Source organism: Trachemys scripta, chromosome 4, assembly GCF_013100865.1.
Source record: "Trachemys scripta elegans isolate TJP31775 chromosome 4, CAS_Tse_1.0, whole genome shotgun sequence".
Lineage (NCBI taxonomy): Eukaryota > Metazoa > Chordata > Testudines > Emydidae > Trachemys > Trachemys scripta.
In genome coordinates, this window is record NC_048301.1 from 100,305,262 (window position 1) to 100,318,160 (window position 12,899).

Below are 12,899 nucleotides of genomic sequence, written 5' to 3' on the forward strand. Positions count from 1 at the left end.
TTGCTGCCAAACCCCACATACAGTTTTATAGGGGGGAACTCCCACCTCAAGTGATGAATAATCTGAGATGCAGGGTGTGGACCGACTTCCCACTGCATTGAAAACTACTCCTCACAGACACTAATATTTAATATACAGGATGGTTCTCACTTTCCGAATTATAACTCTGGCAGTTCTACACAAGTGTTACCTTTGGATTTTCAGCTGTCTTCTTGTATTTTTTCCTACTGCTAAGCATAAGTATTTCTCATTTGCTGTTTCTGTGCTACAGTAAATGATTCTTTTGTAATAGCACCTTTATGTTAAAAATGATTATAGTAGAATTGCTAATATTATACAGCCACGGTTACAATGCTCTGAGTATTATATGGAGGTGCCCATTAGCGCAGTTATAGTTAAGGGCTTGTCACAATTTCCATTATATAGTAAACCATTATTTTCAGGAATTTAGAACAAGGCTGTAAAAAATAACTCGAGGCTGAAGCTTTGCACAGAAAGTCTCAGCCCATGAGGAAATTATTGTCACAAATGTTGAAGGCAGTCAGTCTGCTCAGCCTATTTTTAAGTTATGAGAGTGAAAAATTAAGTATAGTAGTTCCAGGGTTTAAAACATTTATTTTCACACTCTGAAGGCCAAATTACTCTTGGAAGGAGCTGCCACTCATGTCAGTAGAAATCCTATGGCCAGATGCTGAGCCCTGCCTAAATCTTCTTTGTGCTGCTCCAGTGATGCAAAAGGAGCTCAAAGCTGTTTCGCACAGGTAGCTGAGAATTCCTCCAGCAGAGGGGAAATCTCAGGTGGTTTAAAGCTACCTTTATACTGCCTTCTCTCTGCCCCTTCGAGCATAGGTAAGAGGGTAGGGATGGGATGAAGAACTGTGCAATCTGGCTAATCCTTGGCCACTGGAATTGTCCAAATAGAGCCACTCCAGCTTGCATAGCCTTTATACTGCTCTAAATTATAGTACAGGTCATTTTGTTCTCCAGCAGTATCAAGATCTTAGGAATGGAAAACTGGTTTATAGCCATTTCCTTCTCCAGCACTGAGTTGCACTGAGCAGCTAGCCCCATCTGCACATCCAAGGTGAAATTTTGCTTCCAGAGTACAGAATTTTCTTTGTTTCTTTAAATTTAATGTTCTAAGCAGTTAGACGAGAATGCGTATTCGGAGTATTTGAGTGTCTTTCTTAGTTCCTGAAAATATTAAGTTATTACATTTTAAACATAGCATCTAACTACAGATCAAAGGTTACATTTCAAATGCTCATGCAAACTTGAGCTTGCAATATTTGTATGGACACCGATTATACTGCAAAATCCCATATATTTTAACACAAATCAGGGAATGGCAAATGGGTATTTTTGCATGCAGTTACCCAAATTGTAAGAGCATTTTCCTGTTTTCACCCACAAATCCTGGATAGATAGGTGCAACCCATTTGAAAAATTATTCCCATGAGTTTTCCAAAGATTTTCTAATATGTATTAACTTTGAGCTCATACCCTTGTACTACAGCTGTTGCTTCTCCTTCATCATCATTTATTATTTATTTATTATACTATTGATTATTATAATTATTATTACTACCCACTAAATGTACTAGGCAAAAAAGAAATGAGACACACACACATTCTGCTTCTAGGGTCTTGCAGTCTAATTATAGATGTGACAGAATAAGTAAGAACAGCAAACACTGGATAGAAGAGAATTACTGATATTGATACACTGAATTATGATATATGCTAGGATGTGTCAGATCAATTTGTGGATTGAATGCTATAAATGAGCCATTAATGTAATGATTCCAAAATAGATGTTAAAAATCTTTTGGCGGAATGCTCTGCATTTCAGAGTTTCTTAGATACCGACAGTTATTCCACACTGGACATGACGTTAGGCAGTTTGTACTGCAAATTTCTGTGTGGCTCGAAAGCTTGTCTCTCTCACCGACAGAAGTTGGTCCAATAAAATATATTACCTCACCTACCTTGTCTCTCTAATATCTGGGACTGACATGGTCACAACTGCGCTGAATACAACTTCTCTCCCAGTAAGTCAACACAGAATATCTCCTTATAAACCATGCTGTAGTTTAATTGTTCAAAGTCATATTTTTGCTGTACAGAGGCAAGAAAAGTTGCTTCTTATCAGTCTTCAGACCCTTTTTTTCTTCATCTCTATCTAAAAAAAAGTATATGTCAAATTTGAAGTTGTGCTGCCATTTTTCTCTAGAGTGAATTGTCATTCTTTGTTCTCCATCTTAAAACAAAACAAAATAAAATAAATAATGGCCAAGATATGAATGGGTCCAAATCTGGTGGATCTAGTTTTGGCAAAACTTTGTTTGATATCATGTCTGAGTAAAGACTGTAAAATATGTCCCTGTGTTTTAAAAATCAATATCATGCTTTTTAAAGCATATAGGTAGTATCATGTCAGGAGGTGTTTGAAATCATGTTGGTATCAGTTCCACTGATGATATATTGGATCTTAAAGGGCTAATCTGATATCAAATAAAATAACCCTTTCAAGTGAATTAGTATTGTTTTGGCTTTGAAACCGATTGGTATAGTAACAATAATGCCGCTTAGTTGCCATCATAATTGTTCCAAAAAAGCAACTACAATATCGGAGGAGTGTGTCGTATACCTTTTAATAATAGTAATAATAACAAGCATTATAAAGTGCTTCTCCCTGCATATCTAATCTGTGACATTTAATACTTTAATTTCAAAATAAACATGAAATGCAAAAAATGATATCAATAGGGATGCAATGTATATAATGTGTAGACCTGGTGACTGAGAATTCCACTTTATTCACTGGCACTGGGCAAATTGTATAACTTGCAATTCTGACTTTTTCCCTCAGTAAAATGGGTTTAATGATACCTACTTCAAGAGGGGGCTTTTGCATTTGTTTGTAAAGCATTTTGAGTTCCTCCAATGAAAATTGCCATGTGAATACAAAGACTTTTTATTACAGTTAATTAATTTATTTTCCAGAAATATAAAATCAAGGCTACTTCAGCGTCCTTCTTTGTACCTAGAAGTTTCTCAGGTCCCCAAAGACTCATTTTTCATTCCATTTGTGCTACGGCACTTAGAAATAACCTTACATTGTGGGCTTAAATCAGACTCTGTACAGTAATTTAACACAGTTCTGTATTATTTAATAGATGATTTCATTGTTTTCGAGTGTATACCATGCCACATTTCAATAAGGGTTAGTTTTGCCATAAAATGTGGTCAAGTAATCTAAACTTTTTGTGTAAACCATCAAGAAAATAGCTGCATTTAAGGGTTTTGATTCATTTGAACTTTGTGGATTTGGACAAAACTGGTTGCTGTTTGTGGAGGTGATAATAGCCTATTTAAAAATATTGTTTCAGGGTTTAAATTCAAGTCACAAATCAGCACTTACACTGCTGAGTGAACTGCTACCACTGATAAAACTTAGAAGACTTGATTTTATTTTACACACACTCAAAAATAATATTTCACTTTTCATTTTTTAGTGGAGAAAAAAGCATGTAACTTGTGTAGGTGTTCAAGTGCATCAATGCTCTGTTTTAATTAAGATAAAGCATTTTGTTTGCATATGTAAAGCAAATGTAATAAAAACAAAGCTGAAAACAAGGGACTTTGGAAAATATATGCTGATATATAACTGGCTTAGAATTTCCTTCATTTTGCAAAGCCACGAGCCACATGCATCAGCTCACCGCAAAGTCATTAGGTCTTTTTAAGCTCAGATGAAAAACATTAACAAATACCACAAAAGGCTTTAGTATGGCCCCTTTGTTCATTCACATATGGCAGTTTATAACTCCTGCGCCACTTGGGTCGTGTGTTTGTTTAAGCTGCCTCCATCAGGCCAGCCCTGAAAGAACAAAAGACATCTTGAGCGATCCTAAGCAGGAAATGGGCTAATCTAAACACGGTTTGTGACACTATAAGTAGAATAGAAGAGGGAGGGATTGATTAGTCATTAATGTCCAATTGACTCCATATGGATGTTGCAATAATAAGGCCTTTTTCAGTGCAGTAGCAGAGTTATTGAATTAGAGGTTTATGTTTCCTCAGAGCTGACCTTAGGGAATTCCGTTTTGGTTCTTCTTGTTGATGTTTAAAGAGAATGGAGTCTCTAATAGGGAAAATAGAAGCATTATCTGCAGTAACACTTGCTAAGAATATCATAACTGAGTGTTGCATTAATGAAAGGGAGGGGTTTTAGCCTCTGCTAGAGTATATTTTTAATTCTTAGCATTACTTAGCATGTTTATATGTCTTCGGAGGTGAAATATTTTAGATCCCATTAAAATGTTACAATTAATTTAATAAATCAGTCATACTTTCCTCAGGTTCTTTTCCCTTCAAGGCTCCAAATACTCTTCCTGAGAAATGTTGGACCTTAGAATCCCAGCTGAATAATATTTGTTTAGTGTTTGGAGTGAAGGCAGCCTGGTGACCAGACACTGCCATACAGGATACCTATGCCTCAGAGTGACTACAGACCTCACACCCCTTGGGCTAGTGATTTCTCTGTTCCGTTATTAGCATTGCAGAGTGTCTCACACCAGACAATTGATGGAAGTAGGATTTGACAGTGGCTCTTTAAGTGCCCATATATTCTACCTTCCTTGCTGGTAATAAAGTGTCATCTACGTGTGGATAGGGATATAAAGAAAATAAAGAGGTAAAAAGGCAGAGAAGGGATAAGAAACATGTCTATAAACCTAGGACCTAACTTGGATCAGTCCTTATATTCTGCTATCAAGCAGAAAAATTTGTCACATTTTGCAGAATCAGCCATATGAATTTGTATCTAAAAATATTAGTTCAATGAAAAGGTATTTGTTGTATTTTTCAACTCTCTAAAGCTTTTGCCCATCCATTAATTTCAGATGTGCTTTTGTTTTTAATGCTTGTAAAAATATCAGACAAGCTGTACTGGAGGCTGCCATCCTCTGTCCACAGAGGACGTACAGAACAGAGAGTTGCAAAGTCATTTTTTCCACTTTACCCTATTTTATCCTTACCCGTATTCTGGAGGGATCCATCTCTAAGAACAAGTGTATAATTCCAGTTTCAATGCCCATTCAGTCCTCAGCGTCACTCCTGTAACCAGCAATAGCAATGCTAGTAGTTCATATTGGCATGAAGTATTTTATGATGTGGCCACCAGGGTCTCCTATTTGCCCAAATAAGAGGGCAGGGCAGCACCTGGAGGCTATAAAGGATCAGAGAGATGTTGAAGTCGATAGGAATTTTGTTATTAACTTCAACAGAGCCATGCTTTCAGCCACAGAAGACCATCCCTTCTCTAAAGAGCTTACAATCTCAAAGATAAGACACAAACAGATACAGGCAAACAACAAATAAGCAATATGTCAAAAGTTACAGTACAATTTCCCCAACATCCCACTCACATGGCAATACTTTCCCCCATCCTCACCTCTGTCCAGATGCTGACCAAACTTCTTCCCAGCCCTTATTCACGGAAAGCACCCTCCTTCTCGCCTGTCTACCCCCCTAGAAAAACACTTAGCCTCATCTTATTGTAGAAGATTTTTTAAAGTTTAAGTGCTTGGCCAGATCAGAGCCATAGTATTTTAGCTTCCCCTTCATTTTTTACTATCCTTTGACCATGTATAGTCTTCCTATGCTAATCCTGAATTTAACTCCTCCAGAGGAGTTAAACACTGTGCATCTACAAAAAGTGAGCACTGTCGTCCAATCTGCTTTTCTTTTTGCATTATCTCATCCATGGCTCAGCCCAACAGAAGCTGAAGAGCTGGAAACCAAAACAGCCCTACACCCTCAGAAGCTGAAAGTGTCACTTCTAGTATAGCCCCAGCCTCTGCTGGGCTGAGGAGTAGATTTCCCTGCCAACTAAGCCAATAGGGCAGCCAAATCTTGTTTTTGTAAAAATTTTGAATCCCAACCAAAGTTCTCATTCTGGAAGTCAAACTGCCATTCTGTGACTGTATTATAAACAGTACACTAGTGAATGGCCCATTAGTCACCACAGACACACAATTGTTTTAACTTTCCCCCAGTTAGTAATGTATTTTGTACATATTATTTTGCAGAGGGATTTTATTAGATAATGATGAGCAAATTCTCCCTATGAACCAGAACTAAAATCCCTACCACTTTACAGTCTTCCATATCCTTTGCTCTTCAAATTTCAGAATAGTCTTTTTTTTTTTCTGGATCACTCATTATTGTAACTATCAGCACAAAACAAGAATGTGGTTTGTAAAACTTGTTGAAATTTTGTATGTGGGTGAAAGAGCTTTTTTGATTGACATGTTGAAATTGTTTAGAGCTGACTTGCAGTTTGAAATATTGTTATTGTTATGGGTTTCAACCTGCAAGACCACATTTTACATCTGTGTCTTTTATATCATTAAAGCCTTAGTTATAACCTCAGTGAACATTAAGAATTTTTGCTCTCCGGTTATAATACCTTTTGCAAACAGAAGCATTTTCTGTAATGTACAGTATGTTGAACATACTCCTGCACTTGTGGGACACAGGACAGACAGGTTGTGTAATTGTTAATTATTTTTAGAAGCTCATTTTGCACAGATTCTTTTGTGAGAGCCCTTGGGCCTACCTGCACATATTCATTCAAAGATCAAGCAGAGAAACGCTCAACTTTTTTCAGCTGCCTTTTCCAATCCTTCAGGTATGGACTTGCTCAAAATAGATGCATCACAAGCTTTGTGTCCTTTTTGGGATGTTTGCAGTTTACTACTACTGTAATTAAGGATCGTTCCCTAAAAAATTAAATTAAAGTAGATTACAAGGATTGTAGTTTCATCTTCCTATTCCAAATTATAATCTTTCCAAACAAAGAATTCAGTCCTACAAAAGCTATATTGAAGTATATTGGACTTTTTCCTGCATCAGAACCAGAGGATCAGGCCAAAACTTTATTAGAAAGACTTAAAGACAAACTCATTGGCCAACTGTACATATTGGTGCAATCAAAAATTTATAAAGCTGTTTCCTAACCATGCCAACTGTAGATAAACACAGTCGCTTGTAACTGGCATGGTGTGGCAGTTATGTAAATCAAGACATGATTTTCAAAATAAATTGTATTTTAAATACTAATTTTTTTTTTTTAAAATCAGTTTGAAATTTGTGCGGTGTTATTATCTTGGTTACTCCTGCAGGCACAAAAGCTGACCATAACAAGGGAATTCAGTGTTTTACTTTTAGAGACTATATGATGCATTATACCTCTCCAAAGTAACTCTTTTCATTTGTATACAGTGCTCAGAGCTGAAGGTTGCTTTCCTGATCCCCCTATGGTGTTATATGAGCATGTTTTGCATGCAGTTGTGTTAGACTACAGTAGTTTCCTCCTTTATTTAATTATTGATCATTATACTGTAATTACAGACATAAGGAGCCAGATGCTCCCTTCTGCTTATGCTGTTGGAGTGGAGCAATATCACTGGAAATATGGCAGGGAGTGTGAAGTTGGGAAGCAGTGTCACCTGTCTCGTGAGAACAGGGAAACCTCACTTCAGAACTACTGCAAGGTAGCAGCAGGGAAGGAGTTTGTGAGGCAATCCAGGGATGGGCCAGTAGATCCACCATTATGTGGATCTACGGGCCTAAAATCTGATGATGGGGGGAGGGCCCAGCATACAGTCATGGGCGGTAGTGGCAGTGAAACTGTTAAGCAGCCGTCTGCATCGTACCAGTAGGTTGAGAGAAGATTTCATTCCCCCCCCCCCACCACCACCCAACAACCTTTATTAGATCTTCTGTGATAAATCCATTTATTTGTATCGTGGTGGTGGGATGTATGAGTGCAGCATTTGGCCCAAAGATAGATAGACCCTCCTTTTCCCCTTTTCAGGTAAACAGAAATTCTTGAAAGGTTTGTGGCAGCTCCCTCATGATTAAACCCTCCCATAAATTCGGGCCACTTGTTGTCTCTTCAATCTGTGCCAGGCTTGAGGGAAGCTGGCAGAAAGGTGGGAAGGAAGCTCATTGGCACTGATCCAGTTAAGTACTTAGGCATGTGAGTAGTTCCAAGGACCATTTATGCGCTTTGTTAGGGATGTGCTTAAACACTTTGCTGAATTGGGACTATAACAAGGAGCATGTTCATGAAGGTAGAAGGTATAAAATCATATATATGTCACAGTTCAGGGCAACTGCACCTGTATTTACCCTCCATGGTCCACCAAGGGCACCCACTTTTAGGTTTCTAGATCCTCAGCAGTCCCCTTTCTTGGGTAGAGACCCATGTCTCTCTCCATCCTGACTGGGTTTTTCCAGGCTGCATAGTTCTCTGTCAACGATATATATTCCCATCAAGCCAAACTGCCTAAACAAGCCAGTTTCTGTGCCTTGTTTTCTCCTCAGAGGCTTTTAACAATTGTAATTGACAGTAGTCACTAATTACTACACAGCTCTTTTTATAAGTAAGTACATTTATTCTTAAGATGAAAGCATTAAAGAGAAAATATATTAAAAACCAATAAAAGAACCTACACACACACACTAAAATGTTTATCAGAGGTGACCCTAATCTCACGTTCTGTTAGGTGTTAATCCTTCAAAATCCATAACTGGGCGTTCCATGTGGTTACAAGTCCATAACAATCTCAGATTCAAAATCAGAACAACCATGAATCGTTCAGGCCAGATCTACACTCAGAAGTTAAATCAGGAAGGTGGACTAACTACTTCAACAAGAGAGTCCCCTCCTGTCACTGTAGTGTCTACACTGAAGCTCTACAGCAGTGCAGCTGCAGCATTTCAAGGGTAGACAAGCCCATACGCTTTTCTTTATATCGCTTGGATCTTTGATCATGGCCTTGTATAACAGGTGATCAGCAGACAAAAAGTCCACTCCTAAGAGCAAAGCTTCAAAAGACTAGGTTTGCATTTACCCCTCCACTATATATCTCCCAGGAAATCCACTTTACACACATTGTCCCAAAAGTCTATTCTTGTCTGACACATTGTTCACTATTGGCCATCCATCACATCTCCACTCTACAGAGGTTACATCAAATCCCAGCCCACAATAATGCATGAACTTTGTGTTTAGTACGATGGACCCAAAGATACTGTACTTAAACTGAATTCAGGAAATTCAGGAAATTGCCTTATCACAGTATTAATCAGCTGGGTAGAGATATTCGCCCCCCCCCCTTTCCTTTTCTATCAGTAGAGCTGATTGAATAACTTGTTGCAAATATTGACAATTTTGTACAGAATAATTATTCATATTTTTTTCATTTGTCAACTAGCTTCATAATGCTGCATTATCATTGCATAGTTGTTGCAAATTTTGGTATTTAAAAAAATGGAATAATTATACATATAATTATATATACATTTTTCTGTTATTTGTGTTAGTCCTACCTATTAGAATTATGTCACTAAACCACAGTAACATAGGAAACCCCAATTAAAAATATCCCAATTTTAAAATAAAGATATGTTCTATTTGAGACGACGTGCAGGAAGAGTCTGATCAAGAACCCATTTGAAGACAGGGAAAAGGCTCCTGTTGACTCCAGTTGCCTTTGGATTAAGTCCTAAAAGCACATCTTTATCTTCACCCACTCAGCAAAACCACTACTCCCTATTGCAAAAGAGAGAGAGAGAGCAGCAATTGTAACCATCTGTAAATGCTGAACACCTGTGGCACAGTAGTTAACTCAGAATAATATTAAAATATTTTTGCATCTGACATTTGCTGCAAACCTGTCTTCTTTTATGTGCACACATGTAAGTATATAAATTGCTGAATCAGTGTCAGTTGTAAAGTAATGGCATTGAGGGCATCATAAATTTCCACAGTGATCCTCAGGAGAAGACACTGTCGTATCTGAATGAGTGTTTTGCTTCCAGGGTAATGAATGTCTTCATCTGGCCCAGCAGTCAGCATATTGCCCTATGTTGATGGATATTGTCCGCTTGAAACTACACTACATTTCACTGCACAATAAACATGGCTGTCAACGCCATATAAAGTGAAATCAATTTATCCTGTATGGTCAGTGCCTTTTAAATGAAATTAATGTACTGTGGGCATGGTGGCAAAAAGGTAGTGTATTAGTTATGCATCCTCTGTTCTAAGCCTTTTTTCATATAAATGAATTGCCTACACGGAATTAAATTGTTGTGTATATAAAGTATGGTGTTTTCCCAGTAAATTAGCAAATACATAATTAAAAACTATAAGCCAGTCATTGAAGACAATAGAACAATGATACTTTGCAGACGCTAAATATCTGACTTTATATTTTTGGTTGATATAAATTACCTTCACACTGCTACAGAAAAAATAACGAGGCATATTATTGTGCTAATTTATTGTCATGTTTTGACACAACCACCTTTTTGTTTTTATCAAAGCACTGGATAACATGAGTGTAGAGTGTTGAAGCCTAAAATAAAATTGTGTCACTTTTCTCCTGTACAGCCTTTTCTTGCTCTCTGTTCACAGCTATGTTCCAGCCTTAAAAGTGTATATTACAATTATGATTCCAAAAGTTTCAGGACAAGGACATGCGTTTACCAGGCTCGCATCTCAGCTAATCAGGCAGTTCCTACCACCTGATGTTCAGTTGTGTGCACTCTAATGTACAGTAAAGCTTAGGCTGCTTGTTGTCATGAAAACTGAGCTTGGGTGCAGCCCAAGATCCATCACAGGTTAGAGCGGGGGTAGGCAACCTATGGCACATGTGCCGAAGGCGGCACGCAAGCTGCTTTCAGTGGCACTCACACTGCCCGGGTCCTGGCCACCGGTCCTGGGGGCTCTGCATTTTAATTTAATTTTAAATGACGCTTCTTAAACATTTTAAAAACCTTGTTTACTTTACATACAACAATAGTTTAGTTCTATATTATAGACTTATAGAAAGAGACCTTCTAAAAATGTTAACATGTATTACTGGCACACGAAACCTTAAATTAGAGTGAATAAATGAAGACTCCGCACACCACTACTGAAAGGTTGCTGTCACCTGGGTTAGAGCATGCACAGCTGAATTGCAGGTGGGTAATGGCAGGCCATCAGGATCACTAAAGTATCATTGTCAAGGGGAACCCAATGTACTAGTCACACCAACCTGTTGCTCTGGTATTAGCATGCATACCTGTTGACTGCAAACTACCGCATTACAGATGCGTGGCTTGATCCTGCAAGATGCTGAACCATATTCAGTTGTCATTGAAATAAATTTGAACTGAGGATGCTCAGCCCCCAGCAGACCTATATAATGTGCAACATGTACCCACAGATTAAGAATACGCTATATAATTGATTACGAAATGTTTGGATATGTTCCACTGCACAAGCAGCAGAGTCATTGTGAAGTACTTCTGTGAGCAGTTCTACATCACTGTTGATTCTCACGTGTAACTTTTATACATATGCACCCATGGAACATACAAAATGTACACGCAGCATTAGAACCCAGAACTGGAACTTGGTCTAGTCTTTGGTAACTTGACAGAAGAAAAATATAATTATCAATACAAACAATTTGTTGGCTAATACAGGTATTGTGGATCTTGTTTAGATTGCCTTTGGATGGTTACATTGGAATCATGAAATTAGGTCTATTTTATCTCCTCTTGTAGATGAAGCAAGAAGGGGGAGGGGAGGAGAGAGAGAAAAAATGAAGCTAAAATGAACAAGGCACAGGAAGTTGTTTGTAATCGAAATAATAATGCTTTGCATCCATCTTGTTTCTTCCTGCCTTGATATTACAGGAAGTAAAGCAATGAATGGCTCTGCAGCTAAACTACAGCAGTATTATTGTTGGCCAACAGGAGGTGCCACTGTGGCTGAAGCTCGAGTCTACAGGGACGCACGGGGCCGAGCCAGTAGTGAACCGCATATCAAGCGACCAATGAACGCTTTCATGGTTTGGGCAAAGGATGAACGCAGAAAAATTCTCCAAGCTTTTCCTGACATGCACAACTCCAATATTAGCAAAATCCTAGGTAAGTACAAGACAATAAATATATTGTGACTGATGTAGATGTGGCGGCAAATGCAGGGATGGATGTTTAAGGAACAGGCCACAATTTATTAAACTTAACAAAGGGTAGGGGCTCTACTGTCCTGTCACCCATACTCTCACCAGGATTTTAAGTGGTTCCAATACAGGGGTTACACGGATACTCCATATAACTACATTGGCCTATGACTCAACATGCTCTTCTGAGTCTTACCACCTCCCTCCCTGCGTGAGCAGGACCGGGGATACTAAAAAGCAGAGGGGGGGGGAGGGGAGGACCTTGGCCACGGAAGGCCATAAGGTTTTCCGCTATCCCACGAGCACAGGGCCCATCAATAAAATCTCAGGTCTTTTACTTCTGGGAACCATTCCTTTTAACCACACTGGAAACCACCCACAAATTGTGAAGACCTAACATCCTTTCCAAGTACTATCATCAATTGTTAAATCCTATTAGTATTTAACTTAACTGTGCCTCCAGGGTGCTGTGAGGAAGGCGAAAAATTTCCCAGGTGCCTACAGGAAGAAAAAATTTCTTTCCTAACCCCAAAACAGCTGATTGGTCAGATCTGCTGTATCCACAAAACACAGCTCCGAGACTATTGGTACAGCGTAGAGAGGGTGGGGCTGCTGGGAACGTAGCAAAAAGAAGCTCCACTTGGCTCAGACTAGGATAGGGTGAGGGACCAATCAGCTTCTTTCCTTCCCCTATTAGCTAATGAATGGCAGAGACTCTGAAAGGGAGGGACAGCCCAGTGTCCCCCCTGTGTATTGTCCCTCATTCAACTAGGACTGTCCGAATTGCCAGTTTACTGTAATGGCTCCTGGGTAAAGTGACCCATTGCATGATCACATCAGAAATAATTTGAACTCAAGAGTTCC

The 12,899-nt window shown here is 38.7% G+C and overlaps 1 protein-coding gene across 16 annotated transcripts in view; it reads left to right on the top strand.

Annotated features, from left to right (window-relative positions):
- The window catches only part of SOX6 (SRY-box transcription factor 6), a 455,173-nt gene that overhangs the window by 423,436 nt on the left and 18,838 nt on the right, over positions 1 to 12,899 (top strand). For 12 of the 16 annotated variants that reach the window (XM_034770115.1, XM_034770125.1, XM_034770118.1 and 9 more), the window contains one exon: positions 11,767 to 12,000. In XM_034770115.1, coding sequence (XP_034626006.1) covers positions 11,767 to 12,000 — 234 coding nt within the window. The remainder of the gene's footprint in view (positions 1 to 11,766; positions 12,001 to 12,899) is intronic. The other 4 variants (XM_034770122.1, XM_034770128.1, XM_034770129.1 and 1 more) reach the window with 1 other exon arrangement.